General features: G+C 37.3%; 2 protein-coding genes across 3 annotated transcripts in view; both read left to right on the plus strand.

Moving 5' to 3' along the window:
* Nucleotides 1–7806, plus strand: part of ssbp4 (single stranded DNA binding protein 4) — a 63991-nt gene extending 56185 nt beyond the window's left edge. The window contains exons 7-18 of the mRNA XM_051910048.1: nt 564–623; nt 716–782; nt 887–954; nt 1347–1414; nt 1498–1543; nt 1623–1658; nt 1748–1802; nt 2013–2083; nt 2186–2264; nt 2360–2388; nt 4044–4145; nt 4382–7806. Of these exons, the coding sequence (XP_051766008.1) occupies nt 564–623; nt 716–782; nt 887–954; nt 1347–1414; nt 1498–1543; nt 1623–1658; nt 1748–1802; nt 2013–2083; nt 2186–2264; nt 2360–2388; nt 4044–4145; nt 4382–4411 (711 nt within the window). The 3' untranslated portion in view covers nt 4412–7806. The remainder of the gene's footprint in view (nt 1–563; nt 624–715; nt 783–886; nt 955–1346; nt 1415–1497; nt 1544–1622; nt 1659–1747; nt 1803–2012; nt 2084–2185; nt 2265–2359; nt 2389–4043; nt 4146–4381) is intronic.
* Nucleotides 7807–11633: 3827 nt separating this feature from the next.
* fkbp8 (FKBP prolyl isomerase 8) lies at nt 11634–24400 on the plus strand. Of its 2 annotated transcripts, none has more exons than XR_007932232.1 (9): nt 11634–11775; nt 13160–13443; nt 14589–14758; nt 14954–15042; nt 15715–15935; nt 16023–16195; nt 16413–16490; nt 19512–20939; nt 23384–24400. XR_007932232.1 is itself a non-coding variant. In XM_051909659.1 (9 exons), exons 2-9 carry the CDS (start codon nt 13173–13175, stop codon nt 23468–23470), a joined length of 1224 nt encoding a protein of 407 aa, XP_051765619.1. In that variant the 5' UTR covers nt 11634–11775; nt 13160–13172; the 3' UTR covers nt 23471–24400. The 2 variants fall into 2 exon arrangements, 1 of the variants encoding a protein (XP_051765619.1); XM_051909659.1 differs by having other exon boundaries at nt 20805–20939.
* Nucleotides 24401–25202: the final 802 nt, after the last annotated feature.

Below are 25202 nucleotides of genomic sequence, written 5' to 3' on the forward strand. Positions count from 1 at the left end.
ATGTAACAGCACTGTAAAAGAAAGTCTTACCACATTTTCATCTGTTTTTAATTATAAATCCATAAGATGTTTATACTATATACTTTATTTTGGACAGTGAAGTATAATCATCAGCGCTATAGAGCATATGATTTCTATCAAGTACAGCAAGAGTTTAGGAATATTTTCTGAAGAATTAACAGAGGCATACTGTATTTCAAACAAAAGGGCTTTTTCACTCTGACCTTTACCCTGGGTTATTTTCGTTCTTTATGTAAACAGGTCGCATGCTGTGTTCATCCAATCAATGACACTGACACTGTAAATATGCAAATAAGAATGTTAACTCAGGGTTTAGGAATGTACAATGTAAAACGTCCGCATACGAATATCCAGGATTAATTGTTAACCCAGGGTAAATTATGAAAAGTGTGAAATCATAACCCAGGATTCGGTTTACAATGACCCAGAGTTAACTATTTAAAGTGTGGGAAGCCCTAAAGTAGTGCATATATACTTATGAGAGGTTAGCTGTGATGTATTGACACCTTTTGTTTGACAGTCCCTATGCTCTCTGTCTATAGCCATTCATGTCTCCACGGTACCCAGGTGGACCCCGCCCATCACTCCGCATGCCAAATCAGGTACTGACCCCACCCACAACCCCTCATTTTTGCAATTTGCTGTTGCTGTTTTCTCTGCTTGGCCCTTATTTCATACTCTTTTTTGGTTTCAGCCCCCCGTTGGTGTCCCCGGGTCACAGCCGCTCCTGCCAAACAGTTTGGACCCCACCAGACCGCAAGGTACCGCACTTCACCATAGACATTTACAACCAGCTGTGAAACATTTGAAACATTTTTTTTGCAGTGGCATTTGTAAAATGGTTGTGGTTCCTCTTCCCCATTAGGACATCCAAACATGGGCGGCCCAATGAGGATGAACCCACCCAGAGGAATGGGAGGCATGGGCCCACAGGTTGGCTGACGTTCCTTTTAATAAAACAGTCGTACTTAGATTGGGAACACTGAGAACATAGAAAACCTGGAAATATCAGGGAAAATTAAGACATAATCTAATTTAAATCCATGGAAATATAAATATTATAGATTATATGTTGAAATTTATGTATTATAGAAAATATAAATATTTTATTTATGTGTTATATATTTCAGATAAATGTAAATAAAAGAATCTAATAAAATATGTACATTCAATTATAAATTTATTTAGAAAATTGCGTTAATTTATTGTAGATGAGGTACTGAATTAGCGTTTATGGGAGTTCAATGAAAGAAAAGCGCATTGTAGTTACAGTGCCATAACATGTTTCATATGTAGGTTAACCTTTGCCATCTCTGCATTTGTAGAACTACGGCGGTGGAATGAGGCCTCCTCCGAACTCTCTCGGCGGTCCTGGAATGCCTGGCATGAACATGTGAGTCTACACCATAGTATAGCACACTTGCACAGTTTCTGCTGCGCTTATACACACGCTAACATTTCCTCTTGTGTTTTCAGGGGTCCGGGAGGTCGAGGGCCGTGGCCTAACCCTAACGCAAACTCAGTGAGTGCCACTTCCAAACATTTTTCAATATTGCAATAACTCTGAGAAGCCGCTTCATAACTATCTCTTCTTCCCACAGATAGCATACTCATCTTCATCACCAGGAAACTATGTGGTAAGTCGCATGCACACGATTTTGTCTGACTCTCTCTGTTTGTCCGAAATGTTCTTTGTGAGTAATCGTTTTCTGTGCTCATCTCTCAGGGGCCTCCAGGAGGTGGCGGACCTCCAGGAACTCCCATCATGCCAAGCCCAGGAGGTCAGTTTGCTTTCATGTAATCCATAGGATTTTATCTGGAATTTCATATCAGTCTTTTTTTATTGAAACTTCATAACAATAGTTGAGAAATTACCTCAGTGACTGGAAATTATCTTGAAATTGAAAGCTCTAGTTTTGGGAAACATTGTGTAAATGCATCAGCTTGCTGAGGAGAGTTAGTGAAACACTAAGAAATATGTTTTCTTGTAGACTCGACGAATTCCAGTGAAAACATTTACACGATGATGAATCCAATCGGCCCTGGTGGCAACAGACCGAACGTAAGATGACGTTTTCATGCAGTATGAAAAATGAGTTTTGTCGTTTTGTAAGTATCATTGTTGATTTACTGGATGAGGCTAACAGTATCTGTGTTTCTGCAGTTCCCAATGGGGCCGGGGCCCGACGGTCCAATGGGTGGAATGGGATCGATGGAGCCGCATCATATGAACGGGTCTTTAGGTGAGACACCGTCATTCAAACAGCGAATACATACAAAATAGTGAAAATTTTGACATTTCTAATGGTTTTTCGCTTTTATCTGCTTTTGATTACAGGCTCGGGTGATATGGATGGGTTGCCAAAGGTGAGAACTTAATGCTTGGATATATGTGAATCTGTCTTATTTTATTATTATTTATATACTATTTATTCATATTTTGAATAAATTTTCATTTTCATATTTTTAGTTTTTCATTTTAGTTTGAGTTTTAGTAATTTTGTTATTGCCTTTTTCTTTTCTTTTTTTTTCATTTTGTTAAAAATATTTCTATTAAGTTTAATTTTTTTTTTTTTTTTTTTTTTTTTTTCAATTTTTGCAATTTTAGTACTTGTTTATTTCAGTTAGTTGACCAGGCAAGATTTCTAATTTTCATATTCGTTTCTTAAGTTTGCATTTTTCATTTAGTAATTGTGACCCGTATTGGCAAAAGGAGTTGGAACGAGCAAATTGTCAAAAATGAGTTAGTTATTTTTACATTGTCTATTAAAAAAAACCTTCAACATGATTGGAGATTGGAGTATTTGGAATCCAAAAAAATGACTGAGCTACACCTTTTTGAAGTCGATAGAGTCAGAGAGTCAATTTTGAGAAAAATCGAGTTAAAGTTTTCTGAAGGTGCCAAAAGCAACCATAACATAAAATCCCTGGTAATAACACCAGATTTGGCGGATGTTTTTCCCCAACAGTTAACCAAACATTAATTTAAGACATAACAGATAGTGTTTGCGTGAATACTTGCCAAGACAGATATTTTGAAATGTTGTAATTCTGTGTATATGTGTATATCGGGATTGCGCGTTGTCTAATTTGTGCGCACGTTTTGGGTATGTCAGTCAGCGAAGAAGGTCATTTTGTTTACGTCATCATGAGTTTGAAAATCTAATTTCATTGGCTCAGACTCATGCCATCGAGAATTTGCTATGAATATTCACAAAGTTGGAATGCTGTGCTTTAAAACGATACCAAACTTGTGCTGAGGGGAAGCGCGAGTCGTCGAGAAGCAAGCAGAGGAAAAACTGCTTTTTTCATGGTCAAAGGAAAGGTACTCCTCTCAGAAAACATACAAATAAAGACACTTAGATGTTTAATTGATATTTGGAGCATTGGGATCGATAGATGAGGGCTTAATGAACTCATTTTTGTGTGAACCTCGAATTCGACCAAAACTGACTTTTTTTTTTATTATTTATTTTTTTTATTTATGTATTTATTTTTTTGCCCGTAGTTCGAAATTAGCCTGTGCGTATTCCGGCTCATTTTGCCAGCATGGGTCACAATTATATTTTGTTTTATTTCAGCTTTATTTTTATTAGTTTTAGTTAAATGTCACTTATTCTTTTAGGGATTCACATATTAGTATGTTTACAAATATATTGGTATTGGCTGACATTGGATATTTATATTGCTCATTGTCATTTTTGCTATGTTTATGTATAGATAACCTTTGATTACCTAATTTAATAAATGTGATCTTTATCAAATCTCAAAATCAATATCCATTTTTCATACTGTACATAATGTTGTGTTGCCTGTATCACTTGTAGCATTTTAATGATCAAATTAGTTTGTAGTATTTTGTTTTTAATTTTTGTAATCAAATTAGTAGAGAATTTTAAAATTGGCCTTTTATTGTCTATTACATCAAAATAATCATCCGCTTTTGTACCGTTTATTGTTGGATGCCATTTACTCCAATATTTTTGTGTATGTCACTAATCATCGTACATCTGGATTTCTAGAACTCTCCGAACAACATGGCAGGTATGAACAATCCCCCAGGGACTCCGCGGGACGACGGGGAGATGGCAGGCAACTTCTTAAACCCATTCCAAAGTGAAAGTGTAAGTTCACGTCACACCGGCCCTCTCTAAATCTCTCCTCCCCGGCTTTCCTGTTTCACATGTACATTATAATGTTGTGATGTCTAATTTTACTTTAGATAATCTAAATATCGAACCATTATATGGCGTAATCGGATGATATTTCTGGTTTTCTGTAATGATCTTGTGTTGCGTAACTGCAAATTTATTGACTCATTTTGTCCCTCCATTTTCCCCTTCCTCTCTTCTCGTTGCAGTATTCACCCAACATGACGATGAGTGTGTGATTCTTCTTTTTTTATTTTGTTTTTTATTTTATTTTATTTTATTTTTTACCCCGCCCCCTCATCCCCCTCATCTCCTCGTCTCTGCTGCGTTCGGCATGTTGTTGTTTTTTTTTATTTGTTCGATCTTCAACTCCCCACAACTCCCTCAAACACTCTGGGTTGGCGCCCTTCAGCCGGTCGGTGTGGCCACGGAGCGAAGGACGCCCAGTACAAAGCCGAAAAGAAGCAGGCCTCAGGTCACAGGAAGAGCCTTCTGACGGACTCAACCAGCCTGCCGGGCTTCGTATCTGGATCGGGCCCTCGATTGAACCACCGTGTGTGTGTTTGTACATGTGCGTGTGTGTGTGGGACTGTGCCAGGAAGACACTTCATAACTAGCTGCTCATCAGCATTGAGGCTGGTGGCTTTATTTCAGCCCCGTTTGATCATTTTTTTCGTCTTTTTATCGGCAATGAAACACTGAAACTAGCGGTTGTTTGATTGCTGTGTACATTTTAAAATGGAAAAAGCTAAACTGTTGACGCTAGGGGCAGGAATGGTCTCATTACAATATATTTGTATATTATTGATAATATTATTGTTATAATTTTCATAATTGCTATGATGATGATGACGATGTACTCATAATTTTATGGATTTTCCTGTAAAGGGCACATTTGTATCTCAACAACATCAATGACAGAATAAGCACACATTCAAATGCACAATGACACTTCTGTTTACATGATTTTAGGTATTTGTTTGTCTCTTTTGTTTGAATTTGTGTCTTTGCATATACCTCTTCCTGTGTTCTTCATCGAACTGATGTCATCACTACCGGGATGTACAACCTCAGTTTTGTGTCTCTGTCAACAAAGTGGCTACAATCACTGGTTTAATGCACCCGTCGGCACTGTATTTAAAAATTGGAGTATATTTCAAAGTCTAAAAGGGTGACATTTTCATTTTCACTGCCATCGCGGATTGCTCCATCCTTGGCTTGGTCACGAACGGCCTATAATGAATACATTTTACCATCCATTCTTGATGATTTGCCGTTACATAGTTACGATATCATTCACGTTCATTGCAATTTTGCCACTACGTGTTTGCCATGTTGTCTTTTTTAGAAATATTACCCACGTGTTTGTAAAAGTAGTTGGACGCAGGCTGCTCTTACAAGCACGAGTTTCCTTGTGCTCTATAGTCCCATGTCTGTAAATATAACTTCTTCTTTTTTTTTTTGGTCATGGACCTTATTGGTATTTTCAATACACTACTTGTCTGTGAAGCTCATTTGTGGTCCCATCTCTTTCTTCAAATGAGGTTGCCCTCGGATGCCAAACGCAGAGTTTACAGTCAACATATTTGTGGTTCAGTATGAGGAATTTGAGGGAAAATCACATGAAAAGATGTCTGGGTCACATTTTACCCCTCAATAAAAAGTAAAAAAGAATCCGTTAATTTAATTGACTATTTTAGAGCAGTTTTTTTGTATTACGGCATTATTTTGACATGACAGCTGAGTGCATATTCCCCAAATTTCGCATTAGTTATGCATCAGTGTGTTTTTTTTTGTTGTTTTTTTTTATTTTTTTATATAAATCAGGATAAATAAAGGGAGTACAACCAATACACTCATGTTCTGTGAAAATTTAGTTGTTTTGCATAATAAAAAGGGCTTTTGTTGCTTTACAGTATATACTTGGAATGGAATGTGCCTATTTATGATAATGAAATCATTGTCAATACAAGATCTTGACCAAAAATTGATGCACCACTTAATGGAAATAAATGATGTGATGTTATTTCCATCAATATCCGATTCCATCAGTTTTTTTTTTTGTTTTGTTTTTTTTGGGCAAGATCTTGTAATGACAATGCAAGAGTCAAGCACTCTCTAAAGTCTCCTCCAGCACATCCCAAAGACTTTGAATGAATTTAAGGTCTGGATTCATGTGTGAAAATGATTCTTCATGCTCCCTCCCAACCATTCTTTCACAATTTGAGCCTGAAGAATCTTGACATTGTCATCCTGGAATATGGCCATAATGTGTCTTCCTATATGGTTGTTTAAGAAATGAAAAGCTACACACTCCATCAGTTAGGGTTAGAAGAACTGTTCCCAAATATATAACCTGCTAGAAACATCATAATCACTGCAATAATGATCCATTCATAAACTCTTAAGCATTTGTCTATTTAAATCCAAGCAGCGACTTTTTTTTTTTTTTTTTTTTTTTGCCTGGGCAGTATATATATATATATATATATAATTCTGAATTTGGGGTGAAATATGACTTGGACAGGTTTGGTGAGATTCTCCTTTGTATATAATTGACACTAATTCCCACTGAACTCATGAAAGCAGCCATTTCATACCTACAATTATTTAATCAGTGCTTCATCACAGGAAATATTAATCGATCATTGTGACACATTTTAAAATCACACATTTCTTGATGGTTAGGTCGACCTTGCCAGCCCAGTTTAAAATGCTTTTATCCAGTGATTGTATTAAGGACATTTTGGTATTTTGGCCATCTGAGAGAACCAGGCTCAGCATCCTGGTAAGTTTTGAAGGGATGTCCATGCTTTTCTTTGGTTTGTCTGGTGTGCAGCCCACAACCTTTCTTGACCCTCACCCCTGACCTTTGGTTTACTGTAAATACTGTAAAATGCATTTTGATATCATTGACATGTTTTGATATGTCAGTCACAACCAATGAGTACAGCTGAAAATAAGTTATAAAGAATCTGTTTGTGTTTTTGTATTTTAAAGAGATGCTTTTGCTGTAAAAAACTGCAGGTCGATGCTCACCCCTATTGTAAATCAAGTCTGCAACAGGTTTATGCTTTTATTTCTTCAGAAATAACAATCGAAGCTTAAATTCCTCAAATGTTTAGTTTGTGTGATGGAAATGGCTTTTGATACTGAACAGAATATTGAGTCGGTTTACATCAAATGATACGGTTCTGAAGGCTGAAATTGTTTAGTTGCTCACTGATCTACTTTCAGTTCTTCAATGTCCAATTGTTGGCCATCTCTGCACTTCTGTTGTGATGTATAATATTGTAACATGAGAAAGACGTTTGAGAGGAAAATGTGTATTTTGGAGCAGGAAGGGTCATGGGAGGGAATGACAGAAATTTCTCCTGTAATTTTCATTGTCCTTTCTTGCGACATGACAGTATTCAGTATGAAGCAGTCTGTCCCTTTGGGTTTGCTTTGTATTTTATAGTAGGGTAGCTCAGATCTTTGTCCTAGGGCCTTAGGTGTCTTGTGTAGGTAAATATGTCCTTTGTATGTTTCTATATTGTAAAGTTTCTTTAGACTGAGGAAAAAAAAACAAAAAACAAAATTTGCTTATCAAAAAGAAATGATTGCATCAATAATAAATGTAATTTGATATTTTTATGTGTTTCAGTTTTGTTATTTAAATGAAATAACAAACCCCCCCAAAAAATTAAATATATACATTTATATAATTTTATTATATATTATAAAAATGTTTATTTTATATTAATATGAAACAATTTTAAACATGCATATATATATATATATATATATATATATATATATATATATATAATGTGTGTGTGTGTGTGTGTATACAGTATCTCACAGAAGTGAGTACACCCCTCACATTTTTGTAAAAATTATATCTTTTCATGTGACAACACTGAAGAAATGACACTTTGCTACAATGTAAAGTAGTGAGTGTACAGCTTGTATAACAGTGTAAATTTGCTGTCCCCTCAAAATAACTCAACACACAGCCATTAATGTCTAAACTGCTGGCCACAAAAGTGAGTACACCTCTAAGTGAAAATGTCCAAATTGGGCCCAATTAGCCATTTTCTCTCCCCGGTGTCATGTGACTCATTAGTGTTACAAGGTCTCAGGTGTGAATGGGGAGCAGGTGTGTTAAATTTGGTGTTATCGCTCTCACTCTCTCATACTGGTCACTGGAAGTTCAACATGGCACCTCATGGCAAAGAACTCTCTGAGGATCTGAAAAAAAGAATTGTTGCTGATCCTGAAACTGAGCTGCAGCACGGTGGCCAAGACCATACAGCGGTTTAATAGGACAGGTCCAACTCAGAACAGGCCTCGCCATGGTCGACCAAAGAAGTTGAGTGCACGTGCTCAACGTCATATCCAGAGATTGTGTTTGGAAAATAGACGTATGAGTGCTACCAGCATTGCTGCAGAGGTTGAAGGGGTGGGGGATCAGCCTGTCAGTGCTCAGACCATATGCCGCACGCTGCATCAAATTGGTCTGCATGGCTGTCGTCCCAGAAGGAAGTCTCTTCTAAAGCCCACAAACAGTTTGCTGAAGACAAGCAGACTAAGGACATGGATTACTGGAACCATGTCCTGTGGTCTGATGAGACCAAGATAAACTTATTTGGTTCGGATGGTGTCAAGCGTGTGTGGCGGCAACCAGGTGAGGAGTACAAAGACAAGTGTGTCTTGCCTACAGTCAAGCATGGTGGTGGGAGTGTCATAGTCTGGGGCTGCATGAGTGCTGCCGGCACTGGGGAGCTACAGTTCATTGAGGGAACCATGAATGCCAACATGTACTGTGACATACTGAAGCAGAGCATGATCCCCTCCCTTTGGAGACTGGGCCACAGGGCAGTATTCCAACATGATAACGACCCCAAACACACCTCCAAGACGACCACTGCCTTGCTAAAAGAAGCTGAGGGTACCTAAACACTATTGAGCATCTGTGGGGCATCCTCAAACAGAAGGTGGAGGTGCGCAAGGTCTCTAACATCCACCAGCTCCGTGATGTCGTCATGGAGGAGTGGAAGAGGACTCCAGTGGCAACCTGTGAAGCTCCGGTGAACTCCATGCCCAAGAGGGTTAAGGCAGTGCTGGAAAGTAATGGTGGCCACACAAAATATTGACACTTTAGGCCCAATTTGGACATTTTCACGTAGGGGTGTACTCACTTTTGTGGCCAGCGGTTTAGACATTAATGGCTGTGTGTTGAGTTATTTTGAGGGGACAGCAAATTTACACTGTTATACAAGCTATACACTCACTACTTTACATTGTAGCAAAGTGTCATTTCTTCACTATTGTCACATGAAAAGATATAATAAAATATTTACAAAAATCTGAGGGGTGTACTTCTGTGAGACACTGTATGTATAAATATATATATATATATATACAAATATAATTTGTTTTTTAATTATATTTATATTTAAATGACTTTGTATGAAGCAAATATATACCGATCAGGCATAACATTATGACCACCTTCCTAATATTGTGTTGGTCCCTCTTTTGCTGCTAAAACAGCCCTGACCCGTCGAGGCATGGACTCCACTAGACCCCTGAAGGTGTGCTGTGGTATCTGGCACCAAGATGTTAGCAGCAGATCCTTTAAGTTGCGAGGTGGGGCCTCCATGGATCGCACTTGTTTATTCAGCACATCCTACAGATGCTCGACTGGATTGAGATCTGGGGAATTTGGAGGCCAAGTCAACACCTCAAACTCATTGTTGTGCTCATCAAACCATTCCTGAACCATTTTTGCTTTGTGGCAGGGCGCATTACCTGCTGAAAGAGGCCACAGCCACCAGGGAATACCGTTTCCATGAAAGGGTGTACATGGTCTGCAACAATGCTTAGGTAGGTGGTACGTGTCAAAGTAAGATCCACATGGATGGCGGGACCCAAGGTTTCCCAGCAGAAAAATGCCCAAAGCATCACCCTGCCTCCGCCAGCTTGCTTTCTTCCCATGGTGCATCCTGGTGCCATGTGTTCCCCAGGTAAGCGACGCACACGCACCCGGCCATCCACGTGATGTAAAAGAAAACGTGATTCATCAGACCAGGCCACCTTCTTCCATTGCTCCGTGGTCCAGTTCTGATGCTCACGTGCCCACTGTTGGCGCTTTCGGCGGTGGACAGGGGTCAGAATGGGCGCCCTGACTGGTTTGCGGCTATGCAGCCCCCATACGCAACAAACTGCGATGCACTGTGTATTCTGACACCTTTCTATTAGAACCAGCATTAACTTCTTGAGCAATTTGAGCTACAGTAGCTCGTCTGTTGGATCGGACCACACGGGCCAGCCTTTGCTCCCCACGTACATCAATGAGCCTTGGCTGCCCATGACCCTGTTGCCGCTCCCGCTCCACCACTGTTCCTTCCTTGGACCACTTTTGATAGATACTGACCACTGCAGACCGGGAACACTTCACAAGAGCTGCAGTTTTGGAGATGCTCTGACCCAGTTGTCTAGCCATCACAATTTGGCCCTTGTCAAACTCACTCAAATCCTTATGCTTACCCAGTTTTCCTGCTTCTAACACATCAACTTTTAGGACAAAATGTTCACTTGCTGCCTAATATATCCCACCCACTAACAGTGCCATAATGAAGGGATAATCAGTGTTATTCACTTCACCTGTCAGTGGTCATAATATTATGCCTGATTGGTGTATATATATTTACTTATTGTAATATTGTGAAATATTATTACAATTTTCTATTACAGTTTTCTGTTTGAATTTATTTTAAAATGTAATTTATTCTTATGGCAAAGCTGAATTTTCAGCATCATTACTCCAGTCTTCAGTGTCACATGATCCTTCAGAAATCATTTTAATATGATGATTTGTTGCTCAAGAAACATTTATTATTATTATTATTATTATTATTATCAATGTTGAAATTTTTTTTTTTGATGAATAGAATCTTTTGTAACATTATAAATGTCTTTGATCAATTTAATGCATCTTTGCTGAATAAAAGTATTAATTTTATTAATTTGAAAGAAAAAAAAAGAAAAGAAAAAAATCTTACTGATCCCAAACATTTGAACTGTAGTGTATAATGTTACAAAAGCTTTCTATTTCAGATAAATGCTGTTCTTTTGAGCTTTCTATTAATCAAAGAATCCTGAAAAAAATTGTACACAACTGTTTTCAAAATTGATAATAATAATAAATGTTTCCTGAGCAGCAAGTCAGCATATTAGAATTATTTCTGAAGGATCATGTGACACTGAAGATTTGAGACTGCTGAAAATTCAGCTTTGCATCACAGAAATAAATTTTACATTTTAATATATATTCAAATAGAAAACAGTTATTTTAAATTGTAATAGTATTTCACAATATTACTGTTTCTGTATTTTTAAATAAATAAATGCAGCCTTGGTGAGCATAGGAGACTTCTTCTTATTATTATTATTTAATATAAAAGTCCCCTGCAGCAGCGACCTTGACTATATGACTTTTATTTTGTACTTGTCGGGATTGACCGTTGACCTTTACCCGGAAGTTGCACAGATTGATCTTGTTTTGTTGTCAAAGTTGTTGCTGCGCAGCTCCAAGCAGATTGTCCCTCACATTGCGGTATGTTCATCTCTTTCCGTGATCACCACACTTTTAAAACATTTTACTGCACATAAACCTTTAAACGAAAGTTGTGTCTTCACACTGTACGTAACGCAGTGAGTTCTGGCGCGTGCAGAGCGCGAGCTCGTTATCAAAGTTGCTGGAATGTTCTGGAAAAGCTGTAGTTTCTGCAAAAAAATTACTGATTTTTAAAATTTGAACGAATGCATGCTCTCCCACTCATAATTAATTACAAAATCTCTAAGACCTTAATAAATAAACTTAAATTGCAGGAATAAATTGCACTCTAATTACAACTTGACATTCACACTTATAAGATGCACATTAAAACATATTTTTTTTAAATTGTCTTTAAATTAATATATTTTAATAATAAAGTTTTAGATCATTCTACGACAATTACGATTTCTTCTCTAAAAAGTACCATGTTAAAACCGTGTTGTTGTTTTTTTTTGCTCGTGTACCATTGTAATATTATGAGTACTTGGAATATCATATAAATACCAATGCGGTAATTATTCAGTACCAAAGTGCTACCACAGTATTTTTGTAAGGGTTTAATTAGCCTATTCACACTTAAAATATGCACAATAAACAAAGGTTTATTCGAATATAGTTTCTATAAAAAAGTTTTTAGGGATTCTTTTTCAAACAGTACCATGGGAATACCATGTTTTTGCATGTGCATCATGGTGAGTATAATGTAAATACTGTAAAATGTAATTATTCGGTATCATAGTTCCACCTCACTATTTTTGTAAGGGTTTAATTGGCCTATGTTATGAACGACAATATCTTGCTGAATGTGTTTGGAAGTTTAATGCCAATGGAAATATGATAAACATTTTGCACAATATATATATTTTTGAATGTTAAACAGGAATAAATAGGCTTGTATCATATTGTGCACAAACAAAAATGCTTGTGAAATTGTTGGTTAAAGCTCAACCACTGTTGGTTTATTATTTACAGAGATTGTTGGCGGCGATTGTGTGTGCTAATTCTTCTAGATTTTCACTTTGTGTAAGGTCACAGGCTGACCTTTTCTCTGAAGATTTTCATTTCAAAAAAACTTTGAGCTTATCCTAGAAACCCATGTAAAGTGATGCATAAATGTGTGTATGTTAAACAACAGGTGGGAGGAAACGTGTTTAACTGTGAAACACAAAAAGAGATGTTTAGCAGAATGTCCAAGCTGCTCTTTTCCATACAATAATAGTAAATTGAAACTTAATGCTGTTTTTTGAAACTTGATTGCTTTGGTCACCATTCACTTTCATTATATGGAAAAGAGCAGCTCGGGCATTCTGCTGAACATCTGTTTTTGTGTTCTGTGGAGTTTGGAACGGCATTAAGGAAACTTGTTATTTTGCTCCTGTAGAACGTGAGTCCAGATGGCCGACGGTGAGGTTGTGAATGGCTCGGCTGATAACCAGGAGGTGGCGCCATCGGGTAAGAAATCTGGACATGCCTCACTGCTCGATAGTGGGGAAGACTTTGAAATGTTGGAAGATGTAGAAGAGGATGTGGATGACGACCTCCCGCCTTTAGAAGACGCAGGTGGTGGAAAGAAGAAAAACAATTCGGCTAAAGACGCTACAAAAGCAGACGCAGTTGCCGATCAAACCCCTTCTGCAGAACCGGAAGAGTGGCTGGATGTTTTAGGTACCCCCCCCCCCCCCAAGTAATTTTGGCAGCAATAATTAATTAATTAATTAATTAAAATTTAATTTAATTTATTTATATAGCACCTTTCAAAACAATGTTACAAAGTGCTTTACAATAAGGACACGTAATACAATATAAAAATACAAATACAGAACTTAAAGGGTTAGTTCACCTAAAAAAAATGAAAATAATGTCATTAATTACTCACCCTCATGTCGTTCCACACCCGTAAGACCTTCGTTCATCTTCAGAACACAAATTAAGATATTTTTGATGAAATCCGATGGCTCAATGAGGCCTGCATTGCCAGCAAGATAATTAACACTTTCAGATGCCCAGAAAGCTACTAAAGACATATTTAAAATAGTTCATGTGACTACAGTGGTTCAACCTTAATATTATAAAGCGACGAGAATACTTTTTGTGCACCCAAAAAACAAAATAATGACTTTTCAACAATATCTAATGATGGCCGATTTCAAAACACTTCTTCAAAGCTTTACGAATCTTTTGTTTCGAATCAGTGGTTCGGAGCACCAAAGTCACGTGATTTCAGTAAACGAGGTTTCGTGACGTCATAAGTGTTTCGAAATTTCAATAGTTCACGTGACTTTGGCAGTTTGATTTGTAAAGCTTTGAAGCTTCATGAAGCAGTGTTTTGAGATCACCCATCACTAGATATTGTTGAATAAAGTCGATATTTTGTTTTTTTGGGGGCACAAAAAGTATTCTCGTCGCTTTATAACATTAAGGTTAAACCACTGTAGTCACATGAACTGTTTTAAATATGTCTTTAGTAGATTTCTGGGCATTGAAAGTGTTAATTGTCTTGCTGTCTATGCAGGCCTCACTGAGCCATCGGATTTTATCAAAAATATCTTAATTTGTGTTCCGAAGATGAACGAAGGTCTTACGGGTGTGGAACGACATGAGGATGAGTAATTAATGACAGAATTTTCATTTTTGGGTTAACTAACCCTTTAATTGATGGAGAGGAACACTGTAATGGGCGAATGTCCAGGCTGATGGTGTAGTCAAGCACATTTTTCACAGCATATTCACATCTGGATGGCGCAGTGGCTGGGTGAAGTATGATGGTGATTTTTAGCTTGTTTTAAAACATTTTCTGTTTGAACGCACAGGAAATGGGCAGCTTAGAAAGAAAGTTCTGGAACCCGGAGCTGGTCCAGACAGCAGACCCCATAGAGGCCAAAATGTCACAATTCATCTTAAAACCAGTCTTACTGATGGAACTGTGGTAGAAGAGCTGCCAAACTTATCTTTTACTCTTGGTGATGGGGATGTCCTCCAGGTATTATATTATATTACATTATTTTATATTATATTATATTATTATAAAACATTTAATTTTTAGAATATCATCTAGTATATTTTTTAAATATTACCTGTATTTATATTATAAATTTTCTCATATTTTTAGTACCCTCAGTTGTTGTCTAAAAAATAAATGATTAAAAACATGTTTTGTTGTTCCTGTCATAATTAGGGGCTGGATCTCACTGTACAGCTGATGGAAATGGGCGAAAAGGCTTTGATTGAAGCAGGTGCTAAATACACGTACGGTGCCCTTGGCAGGTTAGATTTTATATATATATATATTTCTTTGTAATTTGATATAAATTAGTAATGTTTAAAATTGTTTAATATTTGTATAATAAATTAAATACTTTTTTGCGTGTATATATGTGTGTGTGGAATTTTTATCATTATTTTTAAAGAAATTAATACTTACATTCACCAAGGATGCATTAAATTGATCAAAAGTGACAGTAAAGACAATTATAAACGTTATGAAAATTACTATTTCAAATAAATGCTGTTCTTTTGAACTTCATCAAAGAATCCTGAAAAAACGTATCACTGTTTCCACAAAAATATTAAGCAGCACAACAGTTTTCAAGATTGTTAATAATAAGAAATGTTTCTTGAGCAACAAATAATAATATTAGAATGATTTCTGAAGGATCATGTGACACTGAAGACTGGAGTAATGATGCTGAAAATTCAGCTTTGCATCACAGGAATAAATTACATTTTTAAATATATTAAAATCATATATATTCATATAAAATATATCAAATATATTAAAAACGTTGTAATATTTCATAAAATTTCAGTTTTTACTGTTTTGTTTTTTGGTGAGCATAAGAGACTTCTTTCAGAAACGGTAACAGTAGTGTATATAAATGTGACGTCGCAGCAATATGTTTCACGTTAAACATCCTCTGCATTCCCCTCTTCTGTCAGCTCTACTCCTGCTGTGCCTCCTGATGCTGATCTCATCCTGGAGGTGCAGCTGTTGTCAGCAGTTGATGCCCCAGACCTGGAGCTCATGCCGCCCTTGGAGAGAATCAGTTTGGCCAACAGAAAGCGAGAGCGAGGAAACGTCCACTACCAGCGCGGCGACTACGCCTTTGCCGTCAACTCGTATGGAATCGCACTGCAGATAACTGAAGCCAGCTCCAGAGGTGATACTGCTTCATTCATGATTCATTCCATTTAGTTCTAAATAAATCATTTTATGGTTACATCTGCAATCGTTTGGTATGTTTTAGTGGATATCAGTCAACAAGAAGAGGAGGAACTTTTGGACATGAAGGTGAAATGTCTTAACAATATGGCCGCTGCTCAACTCAAGCTAGACCACTATGAAGCCGCACTGCGCTCCTGCGTCTCCGTACTGGCGCACCAGCCGGACAATGTCAAAGCCCTGTTCCGCAAAGGCAAGGTTGGTTTCCTGGGTTCAGATGCGTATCATTTTCACTCACCCTCATTAAATAGTAATGCACTCCCAGTTTTTGGACACAGTGAAAGCGAGTTGTTCAGTCTTTTCGTTCCATTTAGGTTTTTTTGGCCACAGCACAGGAAAAGCAAAAAAAGAACAGCTTGATATGTGTTGAGATTAAAAAGTGCTGACATGTGATCGTGTGTGTTTGTATCGGCAGGTACTGGCTCTGCAGGGCGAGTATGCTGAAGCCATTAAAACACTGAAAAGGGCCTTGAAGTTGGAGCCAATTAACAAGGTAACACAAGTGACAATTTTACTGAACCGATTTCAGTAAATCTATCACAGTTAAATATTGGTTTTTTTTATATATATATATATATATATATATATATATATCTTATTTTATCTTTATCTTATTTTTATTTTGTTTTATTTATTTTATATTTTAATTTATATCTTATTTTTATCTTCTTATTATTTTATTTTGTATTGAATATATTATAATGTTTTATTGAAAATTGGTATCTGTTTAGAACTAATATTTTATTTTGCATCTTATTTTAACTGTTTTATTTTATTTTATTTTGTATTATATAAATAAATTAATTTGGTAAACTAATTAAGTTGTATTAACCCTCATGTTGTGTTCAGGTCATTTTCAGTTCAGGACTTTTTCTCCCCCGAAAATGCTAGTTAACGTTATCGCATTGGACTAAAACTTACTGACTTTACTCACCCAGGGTGTACTGTAACTACTTCCCCAAAATATTTTGAGAATTTTAGTAATTTGCCTACAAAAAATTGCTTATAAATCTCTCATTACTCTATATTATCACCAAATATTTGATTACATTTTTTGTCAACTTGTTTTCTTTCAGTTAGGACAGGTTTTGTATTTATTTTTTGAAACTGACTGATTGCAGGCCTCATGGATCTGGGGTGAGTTTCCCGATAGCATTCTCTTAACGCACTACGAAGCGCTTCTGCGTCGAGTGTACGCCGTAGCTACGGCATAGGCTGTGTGTAGCACGCGTAGCCTACGATGTAGCCTGACGTGCACCTCTCCAAAAATGTAACCACACATCAATTCTACGCAGACCGCAAGTGCTGTGATTGGTCTGCTAGAACCCCTCCCTCAGGTAAAAAACTGGCGCGGAGTGAGCGGACAAGAGCTTCTCTGGCAACGTACATGACAAGCTGCTGCTTCTTCGACTTTTCCCTTGATAATCAACATGACCGCAGACACTGCCTACTAGTGGTCTGCATGCACGTCGACGCGGACAATGACGCAGAAGTATAAATGAAAACACACGCATAGCCTACGCCGCAGAGGCTCCGGCGCAGAAGTATAAATCAGCCTTTACATGCGATGTTACCAGGTGCTGTCCATGGCGGTGGTGCTGAAATGGTTGGTACCTCGATTGATGGCTCGAGAATCGATTATTCACATTATGCAGGGGCTGCCTCACTGTGTTATGTGAGAAAGCAGTGTTCTTTATAAAAGAAGCTCTTCAGAAATCGTTGAAATCAATTTTATCAGGACTCATGGGATCTTATAAAAATAATCAAAATTTCAACTCAAATCCAACCCTGGATATTTTATATAATTTCGAAATGAGTGTGCACTAACTCGCAACCTCATGCCCAAACATATCATGCCTTACCCCTCTACTCTAACTGGCAGTATGCCTTCACTGGTGTTTGAAAGGGTCATTTGTATTATCATAATATAGCTTGTTTGCCATAGTGTCTTCATTTACTCCACAACCAGAGTTGATTGCCCAGCAGCCTCATCACATTATTGGTGTAAATCACTAATTTCTGTTATTGGGTGACCTACTCAATAAAAGTGCAACACGCAAAACATATAATTAAAGGATTAGTTCACTTTAAAATGAAAATTACCCCATGATTTACTCACCCTCAAGCCATCCTAGGTGTATATGACTTTCTTCTTTCTGATGAACACAGAGTTATATTAATAAATATCCTGACACATCCAAGCTTTATAATGGCAGTGAACGGCCAACAAGTTTGAAGCTCAAGTAAGTGCATCCATCCATTATAAACATACTCCAAACGGCTCCGAGGGGTTAATAAAGGGCTTCTGAAGCGAAGTGATGCGTTTAAAAATATCTGTATTTAACAAGTTATAAAGTAAAATAACTAGCTTCCCACCAGACCGTCTTCCATATTCAACTTACAAAGAAAGTGTAAAGCCTTTTGCAGTTCAAAACGCGCACACTACATCCTACACCTTCTGTGTTCAACTTACAAAAAAAGCTTTTTATTTACATATTAACGTTAAGGTACAGCTTAAAGGATTAGTTCACTTTAAAATGAAAATTACCCCACGCTTTATTCACCCTCAAGCCATCCTAGGTGTAAATGACTTTCTTATTTCTGATGAACACAATTGGAGAAAAGCTTGGGCTAATTTTCATTTGAAAGTGAACTAATCCTTTAAGGTATAACTTAAGAATAATATAGCGTGAAAAAGGTTTTAGGAAATCCAGCCCAGAGCTTATATTGGTCAGTAATGACCATCCATTGAAAATGAATGGGGGAGATCAAAAATAAGATAAACATTTAGTGTTCAGGGGCTTGTGCTGTTCAAATATGTACGTGTGTGCTTGCAAAGATAAAAGCACGCACGCGCACACACACACACACACACACACACATATATGTTCATGGACACAAACAAACTATTTTGAGTATTACAGGCTTTTTCATAGAGATGGACTTTATCCTCAGATCAATGAGGCCTATGATCAGTCTGTTTCAAAAATAAATACAAAACCTGTCCTAGTTGAAAGAAAACAAGTTGCCAAAAGATTGAATCGAATATTTGATGATAATATAGCATAACGAGAGATTTATAAGCTATTTTTCTGTAGGCCAGTCATTTTTGACTGGGAACACAAAAGGTGTTACAGGGTTTTCAACACAGCACAAGGTTTAAATAAAATTGAAATTCATATCTTATTTTCATTTGATTTTATATTTTATCTTTATTTTCATTTTTATTATAAGTCGTTTTATTAAAAAATGTTTACGTCGTATTTTATTTTTATATTTATTTGGTCTCCGTTTTATTTTATCTTATTTTATTTGGTATTATATACATATAATAATTTGTGTTATTGAAAATTGGTATCTGTTGAGAACTACTATTTTATTTTACTTATTTTTATTGTATTTTATTGTTCATTAAATATATTATGGTAATTTGTGTTTTATTGAAAATTGGAATCTGTTGAGAATTACTTGTGTAACAGGTCCAGAAACGTGCATTTCTCATTATAACCTGCAGATGGAGCTGCAGACCCCCAAATACATCCTGTCTGCAGACAGAACAGAGTGTTCAAAAACTCCTAGGATTGCATTTCTTTCCATGTCTATAAATAACTGGATCCCTCTGCACACTTGCCATATCTAAAGCAGCATTGGCCTGCTCTGCTTACACAGGCGGACGGATGAGGTTCCCTGTGTCCCACCATCTGACAGCTCCTGACTTCCACGGCTTTCTGCTGTGTGACCAGCCTGCCACTGCCAAGCCACCTACGTCTGCACATTTACACCCCTCTCATCTCATGTGTCTGGCCTTTAGAGAGGCTCCAGTAAAGATTTCCTTAATCCACTCTGATCTCTTCTCTTCAGTTTGCCTTTACCCTACTTGTTTAAGTCATTAGCCAGTAATTAAACTTTAGCACTAATTAAACTAAATGGCAGGTTATCATGGTATATTTTGATTCGGGCGGCTCCTGAAAGTCTACATTTAACATGCCATTCACAGTCCTTGCTCCTTGCTAATTAACAATAATGACAGTCTATTTAATCTAATTAGCCATATATTGTTTAACATCATGTTTTGGGCTGTAATTTTTATGTTTGTAGGTTACCGCTTTGATTTAGCAGTCTTTCTTTATCATAATGCTACTTTTTAAGTGTGGATCAGGGATTTGAACGATTTAGTTTGCAAATTAATCATTGTTTAAAACAAATTGATAAACTTTTGTTGATTCTGTGATTTGGTCAAATAAATCTGATTGATTCAGATTCACTTGAAGAATTTACAAGTGAATCCCCTGAAATTTGTAGTGATGACTCAGAATTAATTGGTAAACTGTTTCAAACACAAACTGAATATAACAAAATATAACAAAATGTAAAAAAAAATTTAAAAAAGTTTTTTTTTGTTTTTTTTTTTCCCCCCGAAATTGCATTCTCATATATTGCCTGCAGTCATTGGCTATAACCAGGGTCTTGATTTTGAGGTCATACAAGAGAAAACTGATCATACAAATGTGTGTGACCCATATAAAGACATGTTTCTTTAGTATAAGATGCTTTCACTTCTGCTTTTGTCTTCTGTGGCATTGCAGCTGATATTAGGAAACATGTGAATGTGGTTTTAATCTTGAATTGGTTTATATCTTGTCTTTTGTTAGGCTTTCACTCAATCTCCGACAGCATTGTCATGTTTAATCATTTGCGTGCCGCCCAAATGTGTTGGTGTGCTGCAGTGAGCAACAGCTTCATCAGCCTGAAGATTACCCCCCACCCCCCCACACACTTTTCATTCTCTCTGCCCTTTCCTCGGCAGACCATCCACGCTGAGCTGTCGAAGCTTGTGAAGAAACACTCTGAGCAGAAAGGAGCTGAACAGGCCATGTATAAAAAGATGCTGGGTAACCCGTCAAACTCTAGTGTGCAGAAACACCGTGCCAAGTCCTCATGGGTGAGAGCATGAACTGTCCCTATTTAAACTATTTAACACTATGCTCTGTTTGTTTATTTGGTTATGAGGCTGCATATCTGTTTACTCTCAAAAGGAAATGGGGTTTACAAATGACAAAGTGCATGTTTATACATTAACCTGTTAAAGAGATAAAAAAAAAAATGCACTTTTTTTTTATCACCCTCATGGTATTCCAAACTTGTACGCAGCTATTCGTTCCCCCACAAAAGTTTTGCATTCCTCCGAGAAACTTTGCATTCTCTCGCAAATGTTCCGTTCCCTCAATAAACTTTGCATACTCATGCAAAAGTGTTGTGTTTCCCAGAGAAACTTTGCGTTCTCTTGCAAAAGTGTTGCGCTCCCCAGAGAAACTTTGCGTTCTCTTTCAGGTGTTGCATTCACCTGAGAAACTTTGCGTTCTCTGGCAAAAGTGTTGCGTTTCCCCAAGAAACTTTGCGTTCTCTTGCAAAAGTGTTGCACGCCCGAGAGAAACTTTGTGTTTTTTTTTTGAAAAAGTGTTGTGTTTCCCCAAGAAACTTTGTGTTCTCTTGCAAAAGTTTTGCACTCCCCAAAGAAACTTTGCGTTCTCTTGCAAAAGTGTTGCACTCCCGAGAGAAACTTTGCGTTCTCTTGCAAGTGTTGCGTTCCCCAAAGAAACTTTGCGTTCTCTCGCAAGTGTTGCATTCGCCTAAGAAACTTTGCGCTGTCTTGCAAAAGTGTTGCATTCCCCCGAGAAACTTTGTGTTCTCTTGCAAAAGTGTTGCGTTCCCCCAAGAAATTTTGCGTTCTCTCCCAAGTGTTGTTCCCCCGAGAAACATTGCGTTCTCATGCAAGTGTTGCATTCGCCTGAGAAACTTTGCGTTCTCTTGCAAGTGTTGCTTTCCCCCAAGAAACTTTGCGTTCTCTTGCAAAAGTGTTGCGTTTCCCCGAGAAACTTTGTGTTCTCTTGCAAAAGTGTTGCGTTCCCCCAAGAAACTTTGCGTTCTCTTGCAAAAGTGTTGCTTTCCCCCGAGAAGCTTTGTGTTCTCTTGCAAAAGTGTTGCTTTCCTCCGAGAAGCTTTGCGTTCTCTTGCAAAAGTATTGCGTTTCCCCGAGAAACTTTGTGTTCTCTTGCAAAAGTGTTGCGTTCCCCCAAGAAACTTTGCGTTCTCTTGCAAAAGTGTTGCTTTCCCCCGAGAAGCTTTGCGTTCTCTTGCAAAAGTGTTGTTCCCCCGAGAAACTTTGCATTCTCTTGCAAAAGTGTTGTTCCCCCGAGAAACTTTGCATTCTCTTGCATAAGTGTTGCGTTCCCCCGAGAAACTTTGTGTTCTCTTGCAAAAGTGTTGCGTTCCCCCAAGAAACTTTGCGTTCTCTTGCAAAAGTGTTGTTCCCCCGAGAAGCTTTGCGTTCTCTTGCAAAAGTGTTGCGTTCCCCCAAGAAACTTTGCGTTCTCTTGCAAAAGTGTTGCGTTCCCCCAAGAAACTTTGCGATCTCTTGCAAAAGTGTTGTTCCCCCGAGAAACTTTGTGTTCTCTTGCAAAAGTGTTACGTTCCCCCGAGAAACTTTGTGTTCTCTTGCAAAAGTGTTGCGTTCCCCCAAGAAACTTCGCGTTCTCTTGCAAAAGTGTTGCATTCCCCCGAGAAGCTTTGCGTTCTCTTGCAAGTATTGCGTTCCCCCGAAAAACTTTGCATTCTCTTGCCAAAGTGTTGCTTTCCCCTGAGAAATTTAGCATTATCTCGCAAGTATTTTTCCCCCGAGAAACTTTGCATTGTCTTGTAAGTGTTGTGAAACTTTGTGTTCTCTTGCAAAAGTGTTAAGTTCCCCTAACAAATTTTGCGTTTTCCCTCCCACCGTATTATTTCCATTACGGTTTAGAGCGGGAATGCAAAAGATTTGCCAGAGAATGCAAAAGCATTGAAATATACATTTTTCTTAGTAATTCTTTTGAGGTGTTTATTTTCAGTCATCTTGCTAATCTGGTTAACAAATAAGCCTGAATGTTTTATTAACAAATCGAACTAATCTGATTCTCGAGTTTAACTCAATAGTTGTGTCCCGAATAACGCGCTATACACTATGCACTTATGCACTACGTACTCATCCATGTAGTGTATGAAAGTTTATTTTGTCATTCAGCATCGGAGTCTGATCCCCCCTCCCCCTCCGCAGCGTAATTAAAGCTGCGACAGTTGAGTGCATGAAGTGTCCAACATTCCACACTTAGTTTTTTCCATTAATTTAGTGCATCATCTGGGTATTTAAAGTACACTTTTTCTTTTTGGAATTTTCTGTGTGAACACAATACTAAATATCAGCCAATAATATATTACATTTTGACAAAGCTTTCAAATGACTTGAGAAGGGACAGAAACATAACTATACAGCTTTAAAACCACAGGGTGAGTAATTAATGACCATTTTGATTTTGTATGAAATAATTCTTTTAATCGTTTATCTTTTTTCAGAGTCTCAGCTGGAAGTGGCTTTTTGGGGCTACAGCTGTCGCGATTGGAGGTGTAGCTTTGTCGGTTGTCATCGCAGCTAGAAATTAACCGAAATTCACTGTGACAAGATGGACGACGTGGTGCTCAAGACTTTGAGCATGCCTAGCCCTCAGAACACCTTATTAACCTTTATAAAAATAAAAAAAAAAAGTAATTGAAAGTGAATTAGTTGTAAGTTCTGTTGCGCTTCTTCGTGCTAAAGAGGTTTTAAATGGTGTTCACTTTTTTACTTTCAATGCATGAAAGATCAGCTAGGAAGAAATAGATGTCAGAAAGATTATATTATTCCTATTTATGTACAGAAAGGTTCCTAGTTATAATGAAGAAATTTATTGATGTACAGAATTATGCTCTTCAGGTTGCTGGACACAGTTGTGTTTTGCTTTAGAACCCTCCAACTGCAAACACGTGTGAAGTTCCGTGATCTTATTTTGGTGAACTGAAACTTGCTTGTGAACAGTCTTGAACATTCAAGAATTTGATTGTATGCTTTTTCTTTTGCAGTATCTTGTATGCGTTTTCTTTTAACAGGCATCTTTAGCTTCTGATGGTAAAGAAAAACAACACTATTTCAAAAGTCCTTTCTTCCTTTTTATAGGCTCCAAAATATCCCTGGACCGATGTGTTAAAGAAGTAAAATCAGCCGTGTGATTCTTAATAATGTTCAGAGATTTTCGCATTTTCATGACCAAACACTGCAAGGAAGGTCATATCTGGACCTATTTGGTTTATATTTTTCAGCTCCTAAGAATTATTTACTGCATTTACTTTGAATTATTTATTTAGGATGAACAAATGTGTGTCGCCATATATTTTTTTTCATCCTTATGTTGATTGTCTCAGTTCCCTATTCCAATTTTTATTGTAGTATTGGTAACTTCCAGCATTCCCTTTAAAGTTGTTTTGTATATCCTAAAATATACTTTTGCACTTTCTGTTCATATGGTTGAAAATAAAGTGATTTCTTGAAAATGTTTATATTTAAGTGCCCCTCTATAAATTTGCATCTAATGAAAATATTTTTGTTTGCAAGGTAACATAAGTAAAGTGTTAATAGAATAACAATACAGTGGTTCTTTGCACGCACTGTATTATGACCAGCTATAATACACATTTATGGCGTATATATGTGAACGTTAATGAACATTCCATTTAACACGTGCATTCTAATGAAATGGAGAATGTATTTCTAGTGCATAACATGACGAATCCTCATCTCTTTCGTTGTAGTCTTGTGGGGCATTCCCTATTCATGGGGGTTTTTTTCCAGACATTGACGTTTTTCTGACGCAATTTTGTGAGTGAGAAGCGTTCAATCCAAAACCTTTCCCCACCCCCAGCCAAGAGTTTTCCAGTGTACAAAACACTACCAAACATGGTCAAATTAAAATTGCAAAACATATACGTTTGTCTTATTGCTGATATATATTAGGGGAAAAAAGAACAAAATATTGTTTCAAAATAGTGTTTCTTTATAATGACGCCATTCATCTGTCATTTCCACCGATGTCCAGTTCATGAAAGAATCGTTCTTTCGAGTCGGATCTTTTCGGCGAAACCGTTCGCAACGATTCGTTCTCTAATTGGACTGAATCGGTCTCAAGTCAATAATTCTTAGTCAAATCCACTCACTCAAACCCCCAGTTTCACATACAAGGCTTAAGCTTTAGTCCTAGACTAAAATGCATGTTTGAGCTGAGATAACTAAAAGCAACTTGTACTGACACAACTTAAAATAAGTCAGTGTCATTGTTTTGTCTCAAGATACACACCAAAAATG

Source organism: Ctenopharyngodon idella, chromosome 10 (assembly GCF_019924925.1).
Source record: "Ctenopharyngodon idella isolate HZGC_01 chromosome 10, HZGC01, whole genome shotgun sequence".
NCBI lineage: Eukaryota > Metazoa > Chordata > Actinopteri > Cypriniformes > Xenocyprididae > Ctenopharyngodon > Ctenopharyngodon idella.